The 24,211-nt window shown below is 41.6% G+C and overlaps 1 protein-coding gene across 3 annotated transcripts in view; it reads left to right on the forward strand.

Moving 5' to 3' along the window:
• Window positions 1-24,211, forward strand: part of PLEKHG1 (pleckstrin homology and RhoGEF domain containing G1) — a 336,066-nt gene that overhangs the window by 251,084 nt on the left and 60,771 nt on the right. For all 3 annotated transcript variants that reach the window (XM_077486366.1, XM_077486368.1, XM_077486367.1), the window contains 2 exons: window positions 19,832-19,932; window positions 21,156-21,225. In XM_077486366.1, coding sequence (XP_077342492.1) covers window positions 19,832-19,932; window positions 21,156-21,225 — 171 coding nt within the window. The remainder of the gene's footprint in view (window positions 1-19,831; window positions 19,933-21,155; window positions 21,226-24,211) is intronic.

Below are 24,211 nucleotides of genomic sequence, written 5' to 3' on the forward strand. Positions count from 1 at the left end.
TGTGATATCTCTCCCCCCCCCCCCCCCCCCGCTGCCACAATCCAAAGAAAATGCAGTGTTCTGTGAATAAATAGACTACAGCTACTGACCGCCTTTGTGGTTGTCGGCTTGTGGTTCTCAATGTCCTACCGCGGCGCTGTGGTAGTTCATTGATTCTTCCTGTTAGTGTGAAATTGCCTACGATGTACGGGCAAACAACTTACACTGATGTTCTGCTGGAGACCTTCATGGCATCAGTGATCTGATTGCTAGTACAATGCTTTCCAGGCTCCTAAAAAAATAAATAAAATAAAAAATAAAAATAAATTAGTAAATGCAAAACATATCCTTTAACTATTTCCAGACCGCCCACCGTACATATACGGCAGGGCGGCCTGGCTGCGTGAACCGATGTACCTGTACGCATGCATGCGCCACCCGTGATTGCGATACAGAGGCAGAGCGAGGATTTGTAAACAAGGCGGATCCCTTATCAATTGGGGTCAGATTTGTCTGCCGCAATGTCGCAGCTCGCCGCCGTTACCAGGAAAACAATAAAAAGTCCAGAAATCTATTCCATAGTATGTAGATGCTATAACTTTTGCATAAACCAATCTATATACGCTTATTGCGTTTGTAACCAAAAATATGTGTATGTGTGTATATATAATATTATATATATTTTTTTCAATATTGTCAGTCTTTTTTTGTTAGCACAAAAAATAAAAATCGCAGAGGTGATCAAATACCACCAAAATAAAGCTCTATTTGTGGGGTGGAAAAAAAGGACCTCAACTTTGTTTGAGTACAACACCTTACAACTGCACATTTGTCAGTTAAAGTGGTGCAATGCCATATCGCAAAAAATAGCCTGTTCATTAGGGGGTAAATCTTTCCGGGGCTGAAGTGGTTCTAAAGCCTCAAGGTTTTTCACTTTAATTCCTTACCTGAGCCCGATCTAATCCAGCGATGAGCACAGCGGCTCCAGCTGCTGTCTCTCTCCTCATTGGACAGATTGATAGCAGCAGGAGCCATTGGCTCCCACTGCCGTCAATCAAATTCTGTGATTAGGGGGCTGGGCCAAGTCCCACTGTCTGTGTCAATGGATGCAGGACTTGTAAACAAGCCCACATGGATGCCCCCAGGGGAAGTGGCTTTCTGTGGGGGCACCCAAAAAAGAGGAGGGGCCTGGAGCCCAGGCGGGGGACTCAGAAGAAGATCTGGGCTGCTCTGTGTGAAAGGATTGCACAGAGCAGATAAGTATAGGCATGTTTGTTGTTTTTGAACAAAAAAAGCAAAGGTTTACAACCACTTTAGGCCTCTTTCACACGAACTGTCCATTCAGGTCCGCTTGTCAGTTTTTTAGGCGAACCTTAACGGACGCTCCATAGACCTCTATGGAGCGTCAGATGTCAGCGGTGACATGTCCACTGACATCTGACCCACTCCGATCCGAAAAACGTAGGGAAAACCTACTTTTTCATGCGTCTAAGGATCGAATCGGGTGACCACGCATTCTGCGATCCATCCTTATCCGATCCCCTGTAGGGGAGAGCGGCAGTCTGACAGGTCCATCCCTGCACAGTGTGCAGAGACTGACCTGTCATCCTGCTCAGCAGGGATTGATGGAGCGATCCCCCGATGAACAGAGCAGGCTTCGTACACGGACACATCCGTGTGCAGGAGCCCTTGATGTGTAACAAAGCTGTTTTAGATATTGGGATTGATTTGCTAAAGATCAATCTGAAAATGATGACCTACTAGCCATGGTACATGTAGTTTTTGAAGACTACAGGAAATCACATCTTACCTTGGAAGAATATATGAAACGGTTGAATGCTCATGAGACTGAACATTTATTAGTTTTTTTGGATTTCTTTGTGGTATTCAACACTTGAATCTGGAGTCTAGTCACCCATGTGGTATATTGCCTTGCCTCTTTTTAAAGCGGGGTTCCAGCCATTTTTATGTTTATTAAACGTCAGCAGCTACAAAAGATGTAGCTGCTGAATTTTAATAAACACACGCTCACCTGTCCCATGGTCCAGAGATGCAGCCACCTGAACCCTCGGCTCTCTCCTTCGTCTCTTGCGGAATTGAAATTGTGGGCACCTGGCTGTGACCACTTGTGGCTTCACAGCCGGGTGCGCACTGCGCATCCTCAATGGCCGGGCAATCTTCTGGGACTTGGGATGTGTCCCAGAAGATTACAGGGAGGGGGAGAGGAGAACTTCTGCTCGAGCCGCCTGTCAAAACTAGGTATCTGCTGCCCCCCCCGCCCCCCCCCAAAAAAAAATACATGCCAAATGAGGCATGTAAGGTGTGCTTTAAAGTGGAACTTCCACTTTTTCCAAATATTTAGGTCTATGTTAAAAAATGAGACAGGACTCTTATTGTTTCCAAAATTTCTAAAAATGTGCCTAAGTAGGTTCCATAGGGCTCTGGTTTCAAGGCATTTGATTTAACGCGGCCGTAGTGATAATGCACAGGAGCTCTGAAGACTTCCTTATTGGGTCCTCAGTGTTGACAACACTTTTGGCACCTGAATCGGTTAACTGTACTGCAGCAAAACAATTTATAGCAGATTGCTTAGTCACTTGGCTCTACAATCTACATTCTGTTGTTACAACAGAATATCGTGTTTGACAAAAGACTATTAAGGCCAATTATTACAGCATTAAAAGAAGCAGTAAATATCCCTGTACAGGAGTAGGGTGATCTTTATTGCCATTTGCTTTTTTATTCTTTTAATACGAATGATTTTATTGAAAAATAGAGCAGTAACAATAAGCGTCAGTTACAGAGAATGATAATAAACATATGTAACAGGGCATGTATACAGAAATATTGAACAGCTTATAGGGCAGTGATGGCGAACCTTGGCACCCCAGATGTTTTGGAACTACATTTCCCATGATGCTTATGCACACTGCAGTGTAGTGGAGCATCATGGGAAATGTAGTTCCAAAACATCTGGAGTGCCAAGGTTCGCCATCACTGTTATAGGGGGTTATTTGGTGAGAGTTCCTTAAAGGGCCATTGTGGATCAATTTCAGCTGAATTGTCACACACATGGGTCTACAGGGGGAGACCGCCCAATGAGAGTTGTGAAGCTTACTGAGGGTCTAGTGGGCATCTCCTTTATTACCGTGACCCTTCTTTTGCGAAAAAATCTGTTAAAATAATAAACCAAAAATCAAACCTATAAACCAATAAACGGAATAGAAAAGGAGGTTACGGGAAACCAATCTAGTAACAGTTGTCACCCTATGTGAGATTAGGGGTCCAAGAGCTCCACTTCAGATCATATATAGGCATGGTGTCCATGATGGAGTGGAACATTTTCTCCATGTGCTGTATGGCCATCATACGTTTAAGAACCTGCTCCCATGGGACCCCTGGGGTTCTCCAGAACAAAGCGATGGTCCAGTGGACTGCAGAAAAGAGCGTGTGGGCTAGTTTTTGTTAAAGGGGGAGGGGGAGGATCAAGGAATTTTTGCAAAGAATAGGCATATTTGATGGGTCCGGTTCGTTAGTACACCTGTGATCTCTACCACTTTGGAGGCTACTTTCTGCCATATGTCTTTACATAAGGGCTTTACAACTCCAAAAAATATGTAGGCGAGTCCCCTTTTTGGAAACAGCGGGGAAAAATTTGTGAAATTTTAGAAGGTGTAGAATACCATCTCGTATGTAGTTTCACCGAGGTTTCCTTTTACTGCCGCTAACTTTGTGCATTTATGCATATTAGTGATCCTGTCTAACCATTCCTCTGGGGAGGATACCTGACCGGTTTCCACCTCCCATCCGAGCATGGCTGCGGATTTTTCTGGGAGGCCGAGGCCACCAAGGTAATTGTATAATAATGAGATTGTCCCTCTGTCTCTGGACGAGGGGCCACATAGGTCTTCGAATGTAGAGACATTGTTGGATACATTCCGAGGGTAGTGGGAGTTAAAGAAATATCTAATTTGTATATATTTGTAAAAATCTGTCTTTGGTAGGGAGTGAGAGGATTTTAGAGTTGAAAAAGAGCAGATTACCCCATCCATTTGTAAAGAGCCTAGGGTAATGAGGTCCTTTGAGATCCACAAGGTGAATGCATTAGGGGAGGGGAATGCTGATTGGAATGTGGGGAATCCCTATCTATACCGTATTCTAGCCTATTGGAGAGGAGTGATGATCTTTTTTAGCTTGCAGTGTTTGTCCAGAGTGGCTGGGGATATATCGGGGGGGAAAAAGATTTGAATACCGGTACCGTCCAACACAATGTTGGGGGTATTGCGGGAAGCCCTTAGGATCTCCTCCTTCACAAGGTAGTCCTCAAGGCACAGGATAATTATCCCTGGGTGGTTTTGTCTTCAGGCGGTTTGGGGCAAAGATCTCTATGAATCCTATCACAGGCAAATGCAGCCACTGGGGAGGCAGGTAGCAGGGACTGGAACAACTTGTGGGTGGCCGGGATTAACTCTGTGACCACCTCGGGGACCCCTCAAATTGTTCCGTCTATTTCTGTTGTCCAGGTCCTCCAAGTGGGACTGGAGCTGGGACACAGATTCACTGAGGGATTCGTGATCTTTGAGGAGGTCAGGGTATGCAAGTTGCAGTTCATCGTGCTTTGTCTCTAAGAGATCAGAACTGCTTCCCAATACTGCCATCTCCGGCAGAGTGTTAGTAGATTTATGGAGTTCAGTCTGAAACTTCTCTGCTAATTTTATGTACTTGGCGGCCAGGCTATCATCAAGGTCAACCTTGGTGAGCTGTAGCATGTACTCACCATCTCCAGACCAGTGTGCAGGGGAGACCGCCGTGCTGTGGCCGAAGCACGTTGTGGCTCGGCCCATCTTGAGGCTTCCCTGCCATCTCCGAAACCCTGAGGAGGTTCGGGAGAGACTTTTTGTGCTGGTTTTTCCGTGACGAGACTTGGAGGATGGCATGCACCACTCATTCTCCCGGGGGTGCAGGTGGTTTTATTAGTCGATTTTATTAGATTTTTGGCCCCAGGGAAGGCGCTGAAGTCCCCGCTGTGCTTGGAGGTTCCCTCAGTTGCGACCATCCACCTTCGCTCCGTGCATGCGCCCCCTTTATTGCCATTTGTGAGGAACTACTTAAAGTGTGTGTGGTTTATTTCATTTTTTTTAAGTTTGGGGTATAGTGGCAAGGTCTCTATACCCCAAAAATCTACTAACACTCTGCCGGAGATGGCAGTATTGGGAAGCAGTTCTGATCTCTTAGAGACAAAGCACGATGAACTGCAACTTGCATACCCTGACCTCCTCAAAGATCACGAATCCCTCAGTGAAGCTTTTGTCAGGTTATTGCTGTATAAAAGATCCATCCACCTCTATCTTTAAGACTGGCCATACACGGTGCAAATTTCTTTCCTGCAACAAACTGCACAATTCCCCCATCAACACAGAATTGTCAGGGGAATCAGTAATTGTCTTCTCCTTGCAGGGGCGGGCGGAGGAAGCCATCCCCGAAGGGAGAAGACATTGATTATTGCTAGTGGCTATAGCAGCCGCTAGCAATAATTGCAAGCTAATCCAGCAGGCTTATTGCACCCAAGTTGATAGCTCGATCGATCAACTTGGTACATTCAGTCTGCCCATTAACGGTTCGAATCTCCTACTGAACCGGCCGACATTCGAACACTGTATGGCCAGCCTAACACCTTTGTGCACCCCCTTTTTAAAATCAACAATGGTAATGTGAACAAACTTAAAGACCGTTAACACAACTGGAATTTAAGACCTCAAAACTTTTCTGAGGTCTACATTGCAAAAATTATGTCCTAAAAACAAAATAAACACACAAGATATGGAAACATGTAGATCTACTCTCAAACTTTTTATTACTATTTTTATAAGGAAGACTTGCTGTCTCTATTTGTCCAAGTGAAAGTGGGGGATATTTACCTGTTCTGGTAAGGAAGAAAAATGTTTACAGTGGCAAAGTCTTCTAATGGGAAAACTTGTTCTGTGGACAGAGTCGTTAGAAGGGTATTTACCTCACTTTGCAGAGTTTTTCTTACTTCCTAATTTTTCTACCAAAGAGGAAGTGAAGGAAATTCTCATGAATGTGAGAGTGGGCAACTTTTCTCTATTCTATCCAAAATGTAAAAAATATTATTTTTTTTAGATATACAATACTTTTATGTAACCTAAGCTTAGTAAACCTTCAAGAAGTGTATCTGCCTGCTGTATCTTCACTGCTGAGTGTCTATATGATAATCAGAACCCTTTTTTCACTTTTAAAACTGTTCTCCAATATATTTTTCTGTCCCACACTTTTCAAACATCAGCCTTCATGGTTTTCATCCTCCCATATTTTTACAGTGATTTATGAAGGTTTTATGACATGGTCAAAGATGGGTACATAGATACTATTAAAAGTATAACTACAGGCCTGCTATGCTCTATAGATTCTATTTACAAATATGGAGGCATTAGTAATAAAAATGTTTGTTTTACCTTTTTCAATCTTTGATAAGAAAAAGGGAGAATTGGAATGTAGCTGGATACCATGAGCAGTGCTGTAAGCTTTTATAGAATTTACACAGGCTTCTTGGTCAAAGTGCATTAAATCCTAGTTTAAACTATATAGCGGTTTTTAACTTTGATGTACAGATGTTCTTTTGCTAAACATTTTTTTTCATCCTAAAACCATGTGAACTTCTAAAATATTTAAAATCCTATAGTAGTTTACATATAAACGATACTACTACAGGTTGCCCTAGAGGGAAGTCTACAGCCTTCCTGCTTGTCCCAATATGTTCGCATGCATTTTATGTTGTGCATTAAGATCTGATTAAGAATGGAATGTGTAAAGAAAATACACCCTGTCCCTGATGTTTCTGAATGACCTCTATAGACTGACTCAGTCCATTTATTGTGTTTTAACCCAAGAAGTTCATGTGGAGAATTAAGGAATTCTTGGCTAGCCAGAAAATGAAACTTCCGAATCTCGGAATAACACATACGCCCTAGATGACCACAGTCTGTGTAGGTTGTTTATGTAAGATTACAAACCACCTAGTATCAGCTGGAATACTATTACATGTGTATGGTGGGGGGCCTTTCTGGGCCCATAGTTACAATACACATCACAAAGCTTGTTCGTTTGGAATAATAGTTCAAATAGATACTCTAAATTAATACAGAAACATGTTCTTAAGTCATTTATTATGAAAACTACACTTGAGACCAAGATTTGTTTTTCTAGGGAGTCGCAAACTTGAACTATGAGGTTACTTTCCACTTTCCCTATAAACTGCCTAGAAAATAAATTTTTGTCACTGTAAATCTCAGATGCTCCATTGCTTGCTTACTTAAAGCGGTTCTGCACCTTAAAAAAAAAATATTAAAAGCCAGCAGCTACAAATATTGCAGGTGCTGACTTTTAATAAATTGACACTTACCTGTCCCAGGGTCCAGCGATGTCGGCGGCAGATGACGAGCGATCACTCGTCTCTCTGCTGCCCCCGCCGCCATCCTCTGTCAGGGAATCGGGAAGTGAAGTGTTGCGGCTTCACTGCCCGGTTCCCTACTGTGCATGAGCGTCTCTGTTGGTCCCCACTGTGTCCTGGGAACTGTGTGTTTCCCAGAACACAACCGGGGGGGGGCGAGGCGTCTGCGGCAGTCTGTCCCGGAAGTGGGTGCAGATACCTGGATTATCCAGGTAACTGCACCCCCCTCCCCCTGAAAGGTGCCGATTGTGGCACCAGAGGGGGGGAGGGATCAGATGAGCGGAACTTCCACTTTAGGGTGGAGAACCGCTTTAAAAAGTGTCTTTTTTTCAGATGCATGCAACTCCCAATGGCTCTCATTGGCCATTGCAGACATTCCCACTGTAAATGTGTATTTAACTTCTCCAAACAGCTTCCTATCCAAACTGTACTTTTTTTTTTTTTTTTTTCTATGCCTCTGCTGTACATTGAGAACTCTCCGACAGCTTTGCAGCTTCTCCTATCCTGTATACTTTACATTTCTAAGTACTACATGTCCCATGGTACCTTGCTGCCTGCAAGCTGTAAATTCTTGTACTAAATTCACCCCTTGGGTCTCCTTCTCACAGCACCTCTGTAGTTCAGAAGGCAGGCTTTGTGAATTCTGTGACACAGCAGAACAACAAGACATGGTGAATGTGTTACAGAATTCACAGAAGTAAATGTGTGGGGAGGTTTACAAAGTAAGTCTACAAATTTCAATGTTAGCCATTTACAGACCATAAGATTTGGTTGCTTAATGACCAGGCCATTTTCTGTGATACGGAGCTGCATCACTTTAACTGACAATTGTGCAGCCGTGTGATGCTGTATCCAAACAATTGATGTCCTTTTTTTTCCCCCACAAATAGAGCTTTATTTTGGTGGTATTTGATCACCTCTGTGTTTTTTTTTTTTTTTTGTTTTTTTTTTGCACTATAAACAAAGAGCGACAAAATATTTAAAGAAAAAAACGAATTTCTTCCTCAGTTTAGGCCCATATATATTCTTCTACATATTTTTGGTAAAAAAAAATTGCAATAAGCCTATATTGATTGGTTTGCACAAAAGTACTAGTGTCTATAAACTATGGGAAAGATTTATGGCATTTAATTTTTTTTTTACTAGTAATGGTAGTGATCTGCAATTTTAGCGGTGCTGCGACATTGCGCGGTCAGGTCGGAAACTTTTGGCACATTTTTGGGACCATTGACATTGATACAGCAATCAGTGCTACAAAAATGCACTGTTTATGCTGTAAATGTCACTGGCAGGGAAGGGGTTAACACTAGGAGGGGATGAAGGAGTTAAATGTGTGTTCTAACTGTGGGGGGTAAGGACTGACTAGAGGAAGCGATATATTGTTTTTCCTACTTATGTCTCTTATCTCCTGACAGAACGGGGGTTTCCACACACAAATTTCTATTCCTGCTGTAGTGCACGCGATCGCTCGTGGCCGGCGGCGATCCCCGGCCGTGCGCATCGGGTTCCCCGCCGTGGAGCTGGCGTGCGCCTGCCATCGACCTTAAAGGTACAGATGTACCTGTATGGCGATTCGCGGGAACTAACCACTTTGCCAGCGTATATCAGCATGAGTCGGTCAGCAAGTGGTTAATAGGAGTAGGCTACAAATATATAATGTAGAAATTAATATGCAATTTTACATTTTGACCATAGCTACGCTTTAACATTAAACAGCAAGGAAAAAACATGAGATTCTAAGCTTTCAGAAAAGAGCAATTAAAAATGTAAGAACCCTTTATAAATATTTTTTAAGGGTATACTATGTGAATGGGAACATGTAACACATATTAGAAGGTGTTATCAAAATTTTGCTGCAAAGGTGTGAAGCTTGAGGATGAATTCCTCCACAGTGTGTGCATCTACAGAGGTCAGTGGCTGGCTGTTTTCAAGGCATTTGCTGCTTCTTGAGAAGATGTACATAAGTGTTCAAAGCTTGGCCCTATATTTACTTTACAAAGGCCTACATTATCCATGATCAATACTGATCTTATGCAGCTGCTCTAAATAGAATCATTAACTAAACTTAGCAGTGTTTCTCCTTCTGATATGGCATTGCCTTCTAAGATCATCCGGTCATCAGAATATATGTGCATTATGTTTGTCTGTTTTATATGAGCGTGCTTTGGGACTTCTTGCGACCATACAACAACCACAACTTCATATGCCTGTGGATAGAATATTTAAAGCCTATTTGCAGCCAAAAAGTAAAAACCGAGTGCTGATTCTACTTCTTTTAGTACCAATTCTCCTTCACCCAGTGCAGCAGGGGTTAATATAACCAAGGGGCTGTTGCAGGCTTTCCCTAAGATGAACTCGACAATGTTTGCCGTTTCTTCCCAGCTGCTCCATTTATAAGAAGCCATACTACAGCTTCTATGATTGTAGGATGGCTGGATGATGGCTCTGCCCCTTCCATTCAGAGATACTGTTCAATTTTATAGAAGCTACAGCTTTTATAAATGGAGCAGCTGGGAGGAAAGGGCAAGCATAGTCAAGCTGTCTTGGTGAGAGCCTGTAACAGCCTCTTAGTTAATGATCCCTAGGAGCACCATCAATTCTATCATAACCAAATGGAAAGAACATGGCACAACAGCAAACCTGCCAAGAGACAGCCACACACCAAAACTCATGGACCGGACAAGGAGGGCATTAATTATAGACAGCACAGAGACCTAAGGTAACCCTGGAGGAGCTGCAGAGTTCCACAGCAGAGACTGAAATATCTGTACATAGGACGACAATAAGTCGTACGCTCCACAGAGTTTGGCTTTATGGCAGAGTGTCCAGAAGAAAGCCATTACTTTCAGCAAAAAACAAAATGGCACGTTTTGAGTTTGCGAAAAGGCATGTGGGAGACCCCCAAAATGTATGGAGGAAGGTGTTCTGGTCTGAGACTAAAATTTAACTTTTTGGCTATCAAAGAAAACGCTATGTCTGATGCATACCTAACACATCACATCACCCAAAGAACACCATCCCCACAATAAAACATGGTGGTGGCAGTATCATGCTGTGGGGATGTTTTTCAGCAGTCGTGACTGGGAAACTGGCCAGAGTTGAGGGAAACATGGATGGAGCTAAATACAGTGATATTCTTGAGCAAAACCTGTACCACGCTGTGCGTGATTTGAGGCTAGGACGGAGGTTCACCTTCCAGCAAGACAATGATCCCAAACACACTGCTAAAGCAAAACTTGAGTAGTTTAAGGGGAAACGTGTAAATGTGTTGGAATGACCTAGTCAAAGCCCAGACCTCAATCCAATAGAAAATCTGTGGTCAGACTTAAAGATCCCCATTCACAAGCACAAACCATCCAACTTGAAGGAGCTGGAGCAGTTTTGCAAAGAGGAATGGGCAAAAATCTCAGTGGTAAGATGTGGCAAGCTCATAGAGACTTATCCAAAGCAACTTGGAGCTGTGATGGCCGCAAAAGTTGTCTCTACAAAGTATTGACTTTAGGGGGTGACTAGTTATGTACATTTATTTATTTTGTTATTTTGTCCTATTTTTGTTGTTTTGCTTCACAATAATAATTTTTAAAAAATCTTCAAAGTTGTGGGCATGTTCTGTAAATTAAATGATGCAAATCCTCAAACAATCCATGTTAATTCCAGATTGTGAGGTAACAAAACAAAAAATGCCATGGGGGTGAATAATTTTGCAAGTCACTGTATGTCCCTTGTGTTGCATTTTTCTGTTTTTGCTTTAGACTGCACTTAAGCTTTAAACTTTTAGAAGAATATAAGCTCTTTTGTGGTGCTTGGTAAACAATTCCAGGTCAAAATTCAGTAAAAGTAAAAAATAAAAATGTATAAATGTGATGTCATTGTGGGGGTGCTTGGGGTTCAGAGGTGGAAGATAGGAGGCTGTAGAGGTTTACAGCTATGGGTTGAGCTGTAGATAGGGGTGCAAAAGTGAACTGTGGAGGGGGGAAAGCTGGGCTGTGGATGGGGGGTGTAAGCTGGGGATGGTGTACAGAGGTGACCTGTTAAAAGGGGAGTTGTGAATGGGGGGGCTGCGCATGCTAAGGTAAATTGTAGAAAGGGGGGCAAAGAGGGTGAGCTGTAGATGGAGGGGGGTGGCGGTGGTGAACTCTGGGCAAGAGAAGAGAAGGTAATCTGTGGGGGCAAGGAAGTGAACTGTGGATAAGAGAAGAGAGTAACCTGTGGGGGGGTAGCTCTGTAGAGGGCAAGCTGTGAACGAGAGAAGAGAAGGTGAACTGTGGACAGGGAGATATAATATGTGTGTAAAGTACTGTATAAATTGACAACACTATATAAGTATAAGTACCTGTACTATATAAATAATCAGTCATGATTGGCTGCCCAAGTGAACACAAATTAACTCTGTCTGGTGCTGTTTCTCGCTACTGTTCAGAAATCTCCGACAAATAGTCTGTCTTTTTAAGGGCTTTACTAAAGGAAATTTCTAGTTCTTTGCTGAACCTGGAAAGTCCGAACTCCGGGGCATGTAATAATAATCACATTTTAAAGCCAAGAAACCTCTTGAACAAAGACACCATTTCTGTAATGAATCCCAGATGACAGCACACTGCTCTTCTGTATGGGAGCAGGGTGTATAACGTTACACAGTAATCTGAACATTGCTTTGACGTGTTTGCTCTATAGATGTTGGAAATCTGTTACAGATTTCCCTATATTTGCAGAACGTGAATGTATAAAAATGATCTATTTACTGCAATATTGTCAGTTTCACACAAACATGTAGTGTGACGGTCTGTGTACTCTGTAACTATACATAGTTGAGAATCACCCTAACATTACTATTAAAGGACACCTGTTATGAGCAAACCATGCAAGTGTCATTACTGCAGACATGTTAGAAGGCTGGCCGGATGCTAGCCTGCATTTTTAGGCGTCGTCTAGAGGGTATATATATCCCTCCTCCTCATCCTCGTCGTCCTCATCATCGTCGCCATCATCCGTGTCACCATCATCCGCATCAGCTTGTCTTCATGGTTCCCACACACCTGTTCCCCAAACATACATACATTCACACTTCATACACTTTTTTTTTTTATATTCATACGTTTAGGGTATGCCCTCTTCTAGGCGTACTGACCAGCTAGGCAAAGGCATACCTGAAGTCTTGGCAGTTAGGGTTATTGCATTTCCACTTAAGCACTTGCCGACCAGCGCACGACGATGTACGTCGTCAGAATGGCACGGGCAGGCAAATGGGCGTACATGTACGTCCCTTTAAATTTGATGCCCTGCCATCTGGAGCGCGCCGCCGGTGGCGCGCTCCCGCACTAATCGGGACCCCCGTGAGTCCGGTTGCGGGACCCGCGGACTCGATCGCCGCGGGCATACCCGCAATCGTCTCACGGAGCGGCCAAATGAAGAAATGCCGTTGTAAACAGCATTTCTTCATTCTGCCTAGCAACTAGTGACGCTGATCTCTGCTCCATGTGATTGGAGCAGAGATCAGTGTTCACTAAATGAAAGCCCAACTCCCCCACAGTTAGTAACACACCCCTAGGAACACTTAACCCCTACACTGCCACCCACTGGGTAACCCCTTCACTGCCAGTGTCATTTACACAGGAATCACTGCATCCCCCACAATGTCGCAGTCACAATAATAAAAATCGCTGATCGCCGCCATTACTAGTAAAAAAAAATAATAAAAAATTATTAATAAAAATGCTATAAAACAATGCCTATTTTGTAAACGCTATAACCATCATCGTTTATTGCGATTTTTTTTTTTTTTTTACCAAACATATGTAGAAGAATATGTATCGGCCTAAACTGAGGGAAAAAAATGTTTTTTTACATATTTTTGGGGGATATTTATTATAACAAAAAGTAAAAAATGCGCTCTATTTTTGTTTATAGCGCAAAAAATAAAAACCGCAGGGGTGATCAAATACCACCAAAAGAAAGCGCTCTTTGTGGGGAAAAAAAGGACGTCAATTTTGTTTGGGAGCCACGTCGCACGACCGCGCAATTGTCAGTTAAAGCGACGCAGTGCCGAATCGCAAAAAGTGGTCTGGTCTTTGACCAGCAAATTGGTCCGGTCTGAAAGTGGTTAAAGACTCTGACTACGTCATATTACTTATAAATTATTAAAGATACACACACACCGAACCCTTTACCTAGTGTATCACCACAGCGCTTAAATGACACGAATTCTACACCTTAGCTGCCACTTGTTACAAACTGTCAAAATATATAAAAGTGCCAAAATATATAAAAGTGCACTTTTATATATTACGTCATATTACTGTCGGGTTTCACGATGAGTATAAATGGAGCTCCCCTGTAACCTCTGATATTTTATTTTACATTCTGGGGTGTAGTATTCTTATTGTGTTTGTGTATATGGATATCAGTAGATGGATAAATACATTTGTGCTGGTATTCATCCACTAGTATAATGTTGTTTTTTTTTTTTTTCTTTTAGAACCTAGTGTTTTAAAGTATATGTAAACCCAAGAAAAAAAAAATATATATATATATATTTCAGTTTTACCCATCCTTAAAAGTGGTGCCTGCATTAGTTATGAAAAATTGAAAAGACAAAGACATGTTTGAAGTCCAGCCCGGGGGACAACCATCGTTCCCTCTATACATACAGTAACAACAAAATCAGCCTGCTCATCTAAGGACTGGTATGTTGCTGTATATTACATTTTTGTTTTTGGGTTTAGATGCACTTTGAGTCCCACTCTACAAATTTGTAACAGTATGGACACAGTTGAGATCTGGACTATAAAGTGCAAATGTTAAGACGTTAGCCTAGAGCAGTGATGGCGAACCTTGGCACCCCAGATGTTTTGGAACTACATTTCCCATGATGCTTCACTACACTGCGTAGTGCATAAGCACCATGGGAAATGTAGTTCCAAAACATCTGGGGTGCCAAGGTTCGCCATCACTGACCTAGAGTATAACTAAAGGCAATTTTTATATATTTGGGATAGAGTGGAGATAAATTAGAACACCAATGGTTATTGTTACCTCTGCCCCCACAGATTCACCCTCCATGTTTGTCTTGTTTACCATTATGATGAAAATTGAAAGTAAAAGAAAAGCCCAAATTTTGGGTTGTCCCCAGAACAGTAATAGAGGGGAAATCATGGGGTGCCCCAATGGATTCCCATAATATGGAGGGATCTCCTCTCACTTGCTGTTTTGGCTAAAGTACAGGAAGTGAACGTCAATCTCCCCCACAGATGGCAAAAAAAAAGACAGGGGTTATAACCTCCACTACTCTATTCAAAACGAAAAAAGTTTTTTGCCTGTAGTTCTTCTTTAAATGTTTTCAGTTAAAACCAAATCCATAAAACAAATTAGTGTTTCAACATCAGGGGACTCCAAATCTATATAAAATAAGTCAGCAAAGTAAATGACCAAAGTCGGTCACTACATTTGTATACATCTTCTTCCAGAACTTGAACAGTGCACCTGTAAGTTTTTTTTTAAATGAGGAGAAACCCCACAGACAATTAATATGGGGTGCAGATAATATTGGATGGCTAGAGTGTGATCTTTTAAGTGCCACTCTAGGCCACATATCAACCAGGTGGAATGAACCCCATGGAAACATCAATTGCAATGTATAATCCAGATTTCTACACATTGCCATAGATTGTGTTTCTACTCTGTTCTTGAGAACCAGACCTCATTAATAAATGTGATATTTTTCCAGTGTAGGCAAGATATCATTGCATGTGTCACAGTACTAGAATCATCCACCTAATCTGTAAGGCCTAGATAGCATATGTATAACAAATTAATCTTGGCTTGCTAAACACTTTAAAGTGTTTGCAAAGTTCCACAGCATAGCTTGGTATAAGCCTATAGCCCAGTCTCCTGTCCATAGTCTTTGAGTATGGGTTGCTCATTTCTCAATTTTCCATACTGTTACAGCCTGTTACAGTGTGTGGATTCCCATACTGAGATCAACCTTCTGATGTCTTACTCGGGGAACTGTACTCTTATAGTTATTTATATGAATTTGTATTACTCTGCATGCAGTAATCCATTAGTATTTTTTTAAGAAATCGCATTATACATTATAATCAGGAACCTAAGTACTTTATGCTGTATTTAAACAAATTTCACAAGAAAAAACAATTGGGAAAAGTGTAGTATCCTATGTCATGGCATGTAATACTTCCTGCCGAAGTGTAACGTATACCTAAGGCCATGATTTATTGGCCTTTTAGAGCCTGTACACGGGCTTTTGTTCAAGTCAAAACTACTTTTCTACCTGCACCCAATGGGTATGCAAAACAGCCTGAAGTAGTTTAATGCATCTTAGAAGGTCAAACGTGTCTCAAATTTTACTAATTCATAAAATGTTGTATGCCCAAACACATTGTTATTTTCAGGTTCTCCAAGGAGAATTCTGCCCAGTCCTGAATTTAGCTGAACAGAGCATGCACTACTCCGGCATCCATTGTTCTTTCCCTTGTATTTTGTCCCAATATGTACACCTCACTTGAGCTGGCCCTTCTAGTATACAGAGCTTACTAGCCAGTTTTCCCACTAGTAGTGTATCTGCATTTAAACTCTACTGACAGGTCTCCAATGTATTATCAATAACGCCATAGTGAGTTGTCTTCAGGGCATGTTAATCGCTCAGTGCCCAGTCTATAATGGATCTGCATTAACCCCATAGTGATTAGCCAAAAGAGTATATGCAGTAACCTTTCAGTGTCCATCTTCAGGGCATGCATTACCCGCTTAATGATCAGCCCCCAAGGGTAGGGTCATTAAGGATTAATACATATTCTCCAGCATATTTGCATGAAGCCTTCAGTGACTATTTTTCAGTATATATGCGTAAACCCCTCAGTGACCAGTCTTCAGAAAATGTGCATTAATAAAATGCAGAGTGAAAACATAGGAACACTGTTGGGAGACAAAACATTGCCACTTCATAACCAGATGTTCCTGGACAAGGGTCTTTATGGCAGGATCCCCAGGTATCATTTAACAAGTTTTGAAAATTTACTTTTGAATTTCTTTAAAGCAGTATTAAACCCGAAAGCAAACAATTATATTGCAGCTTACCAATTCTTAGATGCAATAGCTGCATTTGTTTCCTGCTTTAGACTTTCTTCTGTTTTCATCTGGTGATCTGGCCAGTAAATCTGTTTTTCAAAAGAACAAGCTCTCTTCTAAATTTATCAGTTTGCATGGATGAGACAAACCATGTAACATTGTTTATTCATGTAAAACCTTTACCCAAAAAGGAAAAAAAAAAAAGTTTGCTGATTATAGTGTGTTAGCTAGAATTTGGCTTCAATTTGTGTATCTAAATCTGCTAGTAGATCTAACACTTCCCTCCCCCCCATACTGACAATGCTGCAGTCTGCTGTGCCCCCCTCTTTCATTCAGAGTGGGGGCACTCTAATACAGGAGATGTGTTATTCGCCAGATCACTGGGTGAAAATACAAAGAATAAAGCCTAAAAAAAAAAAAAAAAAAAAAAAAAAGATAAAACGAATTCAGCTAGCACATCTAATTATTGGTAAGCTGCGTTAATCAACCCATTCATTTGAATGGGCTTCCTAATGCACCAAAAAAAGGCGTACCATTTCTGGCTGCAAACCACAATGCATGTTATTGTGGTGCCACACATTGCCCTGCAATGCACATGCTTTGGCAAGGTGCTTTGGGGTGCCAAAAGCAGATAAGGTCAGGGCCGGGACAAGGGATGGGCAGGAGGGGCGGCTGTCCCTGGCGCAATGGTTTATTGCCTAAGGGAAAGGGGGGCGCAGTTTGACGTCTTTGCCCTGGGCACTGGATGACCTTGTCCCGGCACTGGATAAGGTGAATGGGCCCTAGAAGTTCCAGTTGGTCATTGTCTGCTTAGCTAATCGGGGAAATAACCTTCTGTAAGAGCACCCTATATTCAACAAATTGATGACCACTGCTCTAAACCAAACCTGCTTTATCAAAAACAAAATAAAAAAGTCCTGGAAATTAGCAAAAGCTGTATAGTCTACAAAGTGACAGTACTAAATAATAGAGTTTGTGAGCTCTACAGGCTTGGTTTATTTTTGTAACTGAAACCAAATCCTAAATATCTGTTTCAGCACACTGTTTTTATTATTTCAGACAGTTTATTGGAAAATGTCATGTGTCTGTCTTTCCACCTATTAATCTTCTGCGGTAAACCAGTATCTGCTCACAAAAAAAAAAAAAAAAAATTAGCTACAAGGGGAGGTCATCCTTGGGGCTCCGAGCCTGGAGGATATACTTTTGACTGCTTTAGCAAACAAAAGTTAGACCCTGCTTGGGATCGAGTTGGGTTGCTTGAGGCAAGAAGACTCACAGGTGTAAGTAAATAAATACTGTGTTTCCAAATATGACTGAGCATGTTTTGTTGGTGTCAAATGCTGCTTGCTGTGTTTCCCACACCCGGTGAATAGTTACACAGAGTTGTCATAGTGGTGGGAAGCGCAGAGAAAACAGGTGCCATTGTGTTAACTTCTGTAATGTTTCTCTCTGTTTAGCTAAACTCAAAGCCAATAAAAAATTTTTTTTTTTAAAGTATGTATTACTGCAATAATTTATTCATGAAAAAAATCATTAATGGCTTAATTACAGATTAGCTTGTGTGCGAAAGCATGTGCCCACTAGTGTGCGTTGTGTAGTTGCAATGCATTGTTGCAATGTATTGTTACAATGATGCAGCACACTGTATTTTTTTTTTTTATTACTTTGTCACAAAATGACACTGCATTTGGTGACATGCGGTGCAGTGAGTTATGTTCCGTTAAAATGCAGACATGCTCCATTTTTATACAGTGCTCCACCCCTCCATGCAGCATTATGAGCAGGGCACTAAATTGTTTTCTATGTGCCTTTGCATTGAGCCTACATTGATCTATGAAAAGCAATGCTGCTCAAATTATATGGTGTGAACAATTCCTAAGCCTGGGCTCCCACAAATGCTGCTCCATAATCTTGGTGGCTACCCTCTGCTCGCAGGATGTCCAAAATGGTGGCATTATCTTGTTGTACACATTATGCAGTGTTACACAAATTTACGGTTGTTCTTCGCCCTTTTCCATCGTTCCTTCCTCGGATATCCCTTTTGAATAAGGACATTGTTTTGCCTTCCTTGTGTCCCTGGTCAACACATCCTAAGGAATTTGCCTTACCTGCCCTGTATGTGGTTTAGGGAATTCGGGTGTATTTGGCAGCCACTGAGTTTTTTGGAGGTTGGACTTACTGTGATCATGGACAGGCCAAGAAAGGGGCTATCTGCTTCTTCTGCGACCATTTCTGGATGGATCAGACAGATAACGTCTCTGGCCTATTCTCTCAGGGATCAGGTTCCTCCCTTTTCCCTGTTACGGAGCATTCTTCTTGGGCGCTTGGTGCTCTTGGGCCTTTTCTCATCAGGCCGCCTTTGCCCAAGTTTTCAAGGCAGCCACTCGGCCGTTGGTGTACACTTTCACAACGTTCTAGGAAGTGTATGTGTTGGCATCTGCGGATGCCTCTTTTGAACGCAAGGTTTTTAGAGGGTCTATTCCCTCTTCAAGGAGTTTTGTTCAGGTTGGGCTCCAGTTTGTTCTGTGTTGAGCTCCTGTTATGTGGTTGACTCTTGTGTAAGCCTTAGGATTTTTCATTGTCCCACCCCTCATGTTTGGCACTGCTTTGCGACGTCCCTATGGTTCTGAATAATGGAGCTTTGTGTCTGTCAATGAACAAAAGAGAAAATGGGATCTTTGACTTAAAATCCATTTCTCTGAGTTTATTGACAGACATGGCACCCACCCCTCTAAGGAGTTTTAATACTGCTTGTTAATACTACTTGTTACTAAACTGAAGGCCTATAGCGGAGAGGGGGGTGTATACCACCTAGGACTGCCCATAGGCGTAGCCAAGTATTCTTTTTTTTTTTTTTTTTGCCTAGTGTCCTTCTCGTGTAGGGGGCGGTATAACCCTATGGTTCTGAATATTGGAGCGCTGTGTCTGTCAATGAACTCAGAGAAATGGATTTTATGGCAAGTCAAAAAATGCCATTATCTCACACCCACGACTTCATTGTAAAGAGTACTTCTGTGACAATTTTACCTAAAAGGAGCATAAATCGTGTTGCTGTTCCTAAGAAAGCTCTTTATCCATTTTCCTGCCCTCTTTGACAAACAGGTACACTTTTTGATGTTTCATACAGATTAGGTCTTTATCCATGTAAAAGGAGTAAATGGGCAACCAGAAAAATAGTTTAAAACTATTATACATCTTTTAACACTCTATAAGCTACTTAAAAATACTTTTTTTTTTTTTTTTGTTTCACAAAATGATTTTTTGTATTTATTTATTTATTTATTTATTTATTTTTTTTTTTAGGATTACCTTAACATTATATGTGATCAAAGAAGGCTTTCTCTGGGGACAGAAGATCGATCTGCACTGTTTGGAAATATAAGGGATATCTACCATTTCAATAGGTAAGGTGATAGTTTTTTAAATCCGATGCATGGGAAAACTTTCTTGGTCATTTGACTGTATAATCTGTTTTCCTTGAATAACAGCATTGATTTGGGCATTCCATAAATCATTTGTAATGGTACCTATTGAAATTAGATGCTTCCACAACAGTAGATGACCACTGCAGATAATTGAAAAGCCCCAAAGGCTCTCTGCCCTCATTGCATCATTATGAAAAAGGGAACAACACACAACATCAGAAGATGCATGCTCAGGTTTATTTTTCTTGAGGAACAGTGTACTAGCTCATCTATAGCAACAAGCGTGGGACTTGTGACATGAATGAAGAGTCATGTGACACCCAAGTAGAAATCACAAAGCCGCCACCACAGCTAAAGGAGTATCAGGTGCCAAAGTTGCTTGTTGCAGTACACCAACCTAATCTAAAATATACTTGTGTAAATATCTACAAATAGCACCTAGTTCTTAAGGTGGAGATCCACCAAAAATGTATTGAAGGCAAAAAGGGTCAAAAATATTTTAGAGGGACAATCGCCCTTTATCAGGTTAAAAAGAGAGGGAATGCACTTTGAAACATACAGTATCTATGTAATTCATTTGCCTTCTGGGAATGTCGTTAAAAGAAGGTAGGTCGACTTTAAAGATGTTTTTAGGAATGTTATCCAAGATTTCCTCAATGCCTGTGTGTCAGAGTGAGCCCTATATTCTGAAACCTAGAATTTCAAGACTAGGTACATGCGGGTCATAAAAATAATTTTCAGTAAGTTTGTGTTCATACAAAGGAAAGCTCGGTTCCATCAGTACAGCATGTTCAGTTTTGTGAAATACACATTTGCAAAAATTTGTAGGTCTGTAGCAAACTAAATATCTTTTTTGTGTAAAAAAGGTGTATAAATACCGCGCTAAACTTTAAATACATAAAATAGAATATCTTTTTTGGTTGGATTACTTTCTGAACATTTAGTCAATCAACACTCTGTCGAGCTTTCACATAGCAGGTTTCAAAGAAAGTATGTCTGGACTCATAAGAGATTATGATAAACAGAATTGATTTTAAATGTATGAGTTGCTGGAAAATCTACTTTATGCTATCAAAAGAAGTGATTGTATAACAATTGCATAGGTCACTCGTGAAAATTTCTATGTGCATATTTTACATACAAATTAAACAGTTAAGGTTTTCATGGTTGACCTTTTCTGAAACAATTTGTTATTTTTTTAGTGATCTTCTTCAAGACTTGGAAAATTGTGACAATGATCCTGTTGCAATAGCTGAATGCTTTGTGTCAAAGGTAAGGAAAACCTTAACACTAATAAAAAGTGTTGCCATGTGTCAGTTTGGTATTGTAACTATTGTATTGGCATATAAAACACACTTTTTCACCCTGAAAATTGGGTGCAAATAGCGTGTGTGTGTTATATGCCAATACTTACATTTTTGCTGCCTCGGAGGGGACAGTGAGGGGGGCGGGACAAGCACCATCAGATCTCATACAGTGAGAATCTCCTGTTTACTTGATGGCTTCTGTAATGGGAAGTCCCGTCTTCTGGGCTGCCATTGGACCACTGTTCTGCCTATCATAGGAGATTATCGCCGTATGTAATCTGTCAGCACTCAACCAGTCCCCTCCCTGTCCCCTCTAGGCTGCTGGTGGGTATCAATCAGGCTGCATTGATGGCAATGGTGAGGCTGCTGCATTGACATCAGTACCCACGCAGGGGGGTTCCACCATTACTGTATCTTGCACACTCAATACTTTAGCCTCCTGGCCTACATTCTTCCCATACGGCTGATTCAGGCCTTTAGCCTAGGCCTTAGGTCTGCTCCTCAGACCCAAAAATGTTTTTCCTAGAGTTAAGCTCTCTCCTAGCTCACTCCTGATCAGTGCCTTGCTGCTCTGTCACCAAGTACGTCTGCCTCCTGCAGACATGCATATTATGGCTGCCTCCTGCAGCCTCTGACTCCTCTCAGAGGAATGGGAGTCCACCTGACTCCCATGCACAGACTTCCTGTCTGTTGAGTGGAACACTGAGCCATAGCCAGATCACAACACAGCTGTGCAATCAGCGTGCCTTTCCCTCCACAATCTGGCGTAATCCAGCAATATTCCAGGTAGCACAGGGTCCTACCGTGTATGTGTTTATATATATATATATATATATATATATATATATATATATATATATATATATATATATATATATATATATATATATATATATATATATATATATATATATATAAATTTTTATTTTTTTTTTTTTTTTTTTTTTCTAAAATAAATAGCGAGATCAAGGTTTAACAGATCTGCTGTATTAGAAATACACTTGGGGAATACGCTCAGAGTGCGGAATGTGTATCATATTTCACAGATTTCGGTAAGTTCACAGTTAGAAAAAAAAAAACTTGGAGACTTCTAAGTAGTTCTAATTTTGAAAACGTATTTTATTATTTAAGGAACTATAATATATATTTTGTGTGGAACTGATCTTGTAACAAGAACACATCATCATAATTAATTAATGTATTCCAGCATCTCCCATTGGGAACTTACTCTAGCTAACACCCAAAACTAATATTTGAATTAAATTATTAGCTGCAAAATCCAAGAAACAGCCACAAACCTATGTTAAAACCTATATTTAAAAAAACTCTATAAAATATTAAAAGGTTTCTAAGAAAAAAGGGGTCCCAGTCACGGGAGCGTAGGTCGCTCTGCAAAATGCTTTGGTTGGCTAACCCCAATAGACCCGTCTGGTCTGGGGTAGGGATCCGTCTGTTCCCAAGTCTCAGAACCGGCTGGTCCGAGGCATAGTAACTGAGGGAGGAGCCGCCTGTAACTACACATCAGCTGAAGCAATGGCATGAACAAGCCGTTGCTTCAGTGCACATGTGCCAATGACATTGCCACATGCTGATACAGGGGATATCTCCTATGCAGGTATAGGAGAAATCCACGGTAGCAACAGGTAAGACCGCTCTCACACTATGCCGCCATCAGTGTCAGCTGTAAAATGGCGCTATTTTTAGCGCCACTTTACCATCATTTTTGTGGCGCTATTCGGCCATTAGCGGGGCGGTTTTAACCCCCTGCTAGTGGCCAAAAGGGGGTTAAATCCACCCACAAAACAACACCGGTATCACAGCACTGCCCCATTGATTTCAATGGGGAGCAGCGGTGGAGGAGCTGTGAGTTCACCTCTCCTTCACTGCTCCAAAGAAGCTGCTGGCAGGACTTTTTCGGACGCCCTGCCAACACACTGCTCCAGTATGAAAGCCCTCGGCTTTCACACTGAAGTGAATGGAGCAGGTGTTTTAGGGCGTTTTGCAGGTGCTATTTTGAAAGCTATAGCATCTGCAAAACGTTCCAGTGTGAAAGGGGTCTAAGTCTTATAGGCTTACCTGTAGTGAAAAGTGGTCTGTAAGGGTTTGCAACCACTTAAAGCTGCCCATTAGGGATGAGCCGAACACCCCCCGGTTCGGTTCGCACCAGAACTTGCGAACGACCCCCGCGTTCGGTACGAACGTTAGAACCCCATTGAAGTCTATGGGACTCGAACGTTCGAATTGGAAAGTGCTCATTTTAACGGCTAATATGCAAGATGGTGTCCTAAAAAGGGTTTGGCGACCTGCCTCCTGCCTCAGGGGACATGGGTCACTGCAAAAAAAAGTTTTAAAAACTACCGTTTTGGCGGGAGCACTGATTTTAATGACGATTAAAGTGAAAAAAAAAAGTGAAATATTCCTTTAAATATGGTGCCTGCGGGGTGTCTGTAGTATGCCTGTGAAGTGCCACGTGTTTCCCGTGTTTAGAACAGTCCCTGCACAAAATGACATTAAACGGAAATAACACCATTTAAAACTGCTTGCGGTTTTAATGTTATATCTGGTTCCTGCAATATGGTTGAAAATCATTGAGAAACATGGCATGGGTAGCCCTCCCTGCCCGTTACCAGCCTATTTGGGTCTTGTACGCATATTAAGGGGAACCCCGTACCCATATTAAAAAAAGGAAATGCGTGTGGCCCCCAGGCCCTATATACTCAGAACAGCAGTATACAGGCGGTGCAAACAAGACAGGGACTGTGTAGGTTTGTTGTGTTAAGTTGAATCTGTTTGTCATTTTCAACCGGTACATTTTTAAAGTGTAGCTCCAGTCAAAAAAACTATCTTTAAGCTTTTTGGAAAACATAGGGAAGGGTTATCACCCCTGTATAATTTGTTTTGTCGTCCATCTTTTTTCATCTCACTTGCTGCTGTCTCCTTGCGTTTGCAAG

This window comes from Lithobates pipiens, unplaced genomic scaffold (genome assembly GCF_037356315.1).
Source record: "Lithobates pipiens isolate NorthernLeopardFrog02 unplaced genomic scaffold, aLitPip1_a1.2 Scaffold_18, whole genome shotgun sequence".
Classification (NCBI taxonomy): Eukaryota; Metazoa; Chordata; class Amphibia; order Anura; family Ranidae; genus Lithobates; species Lithobates pipiens.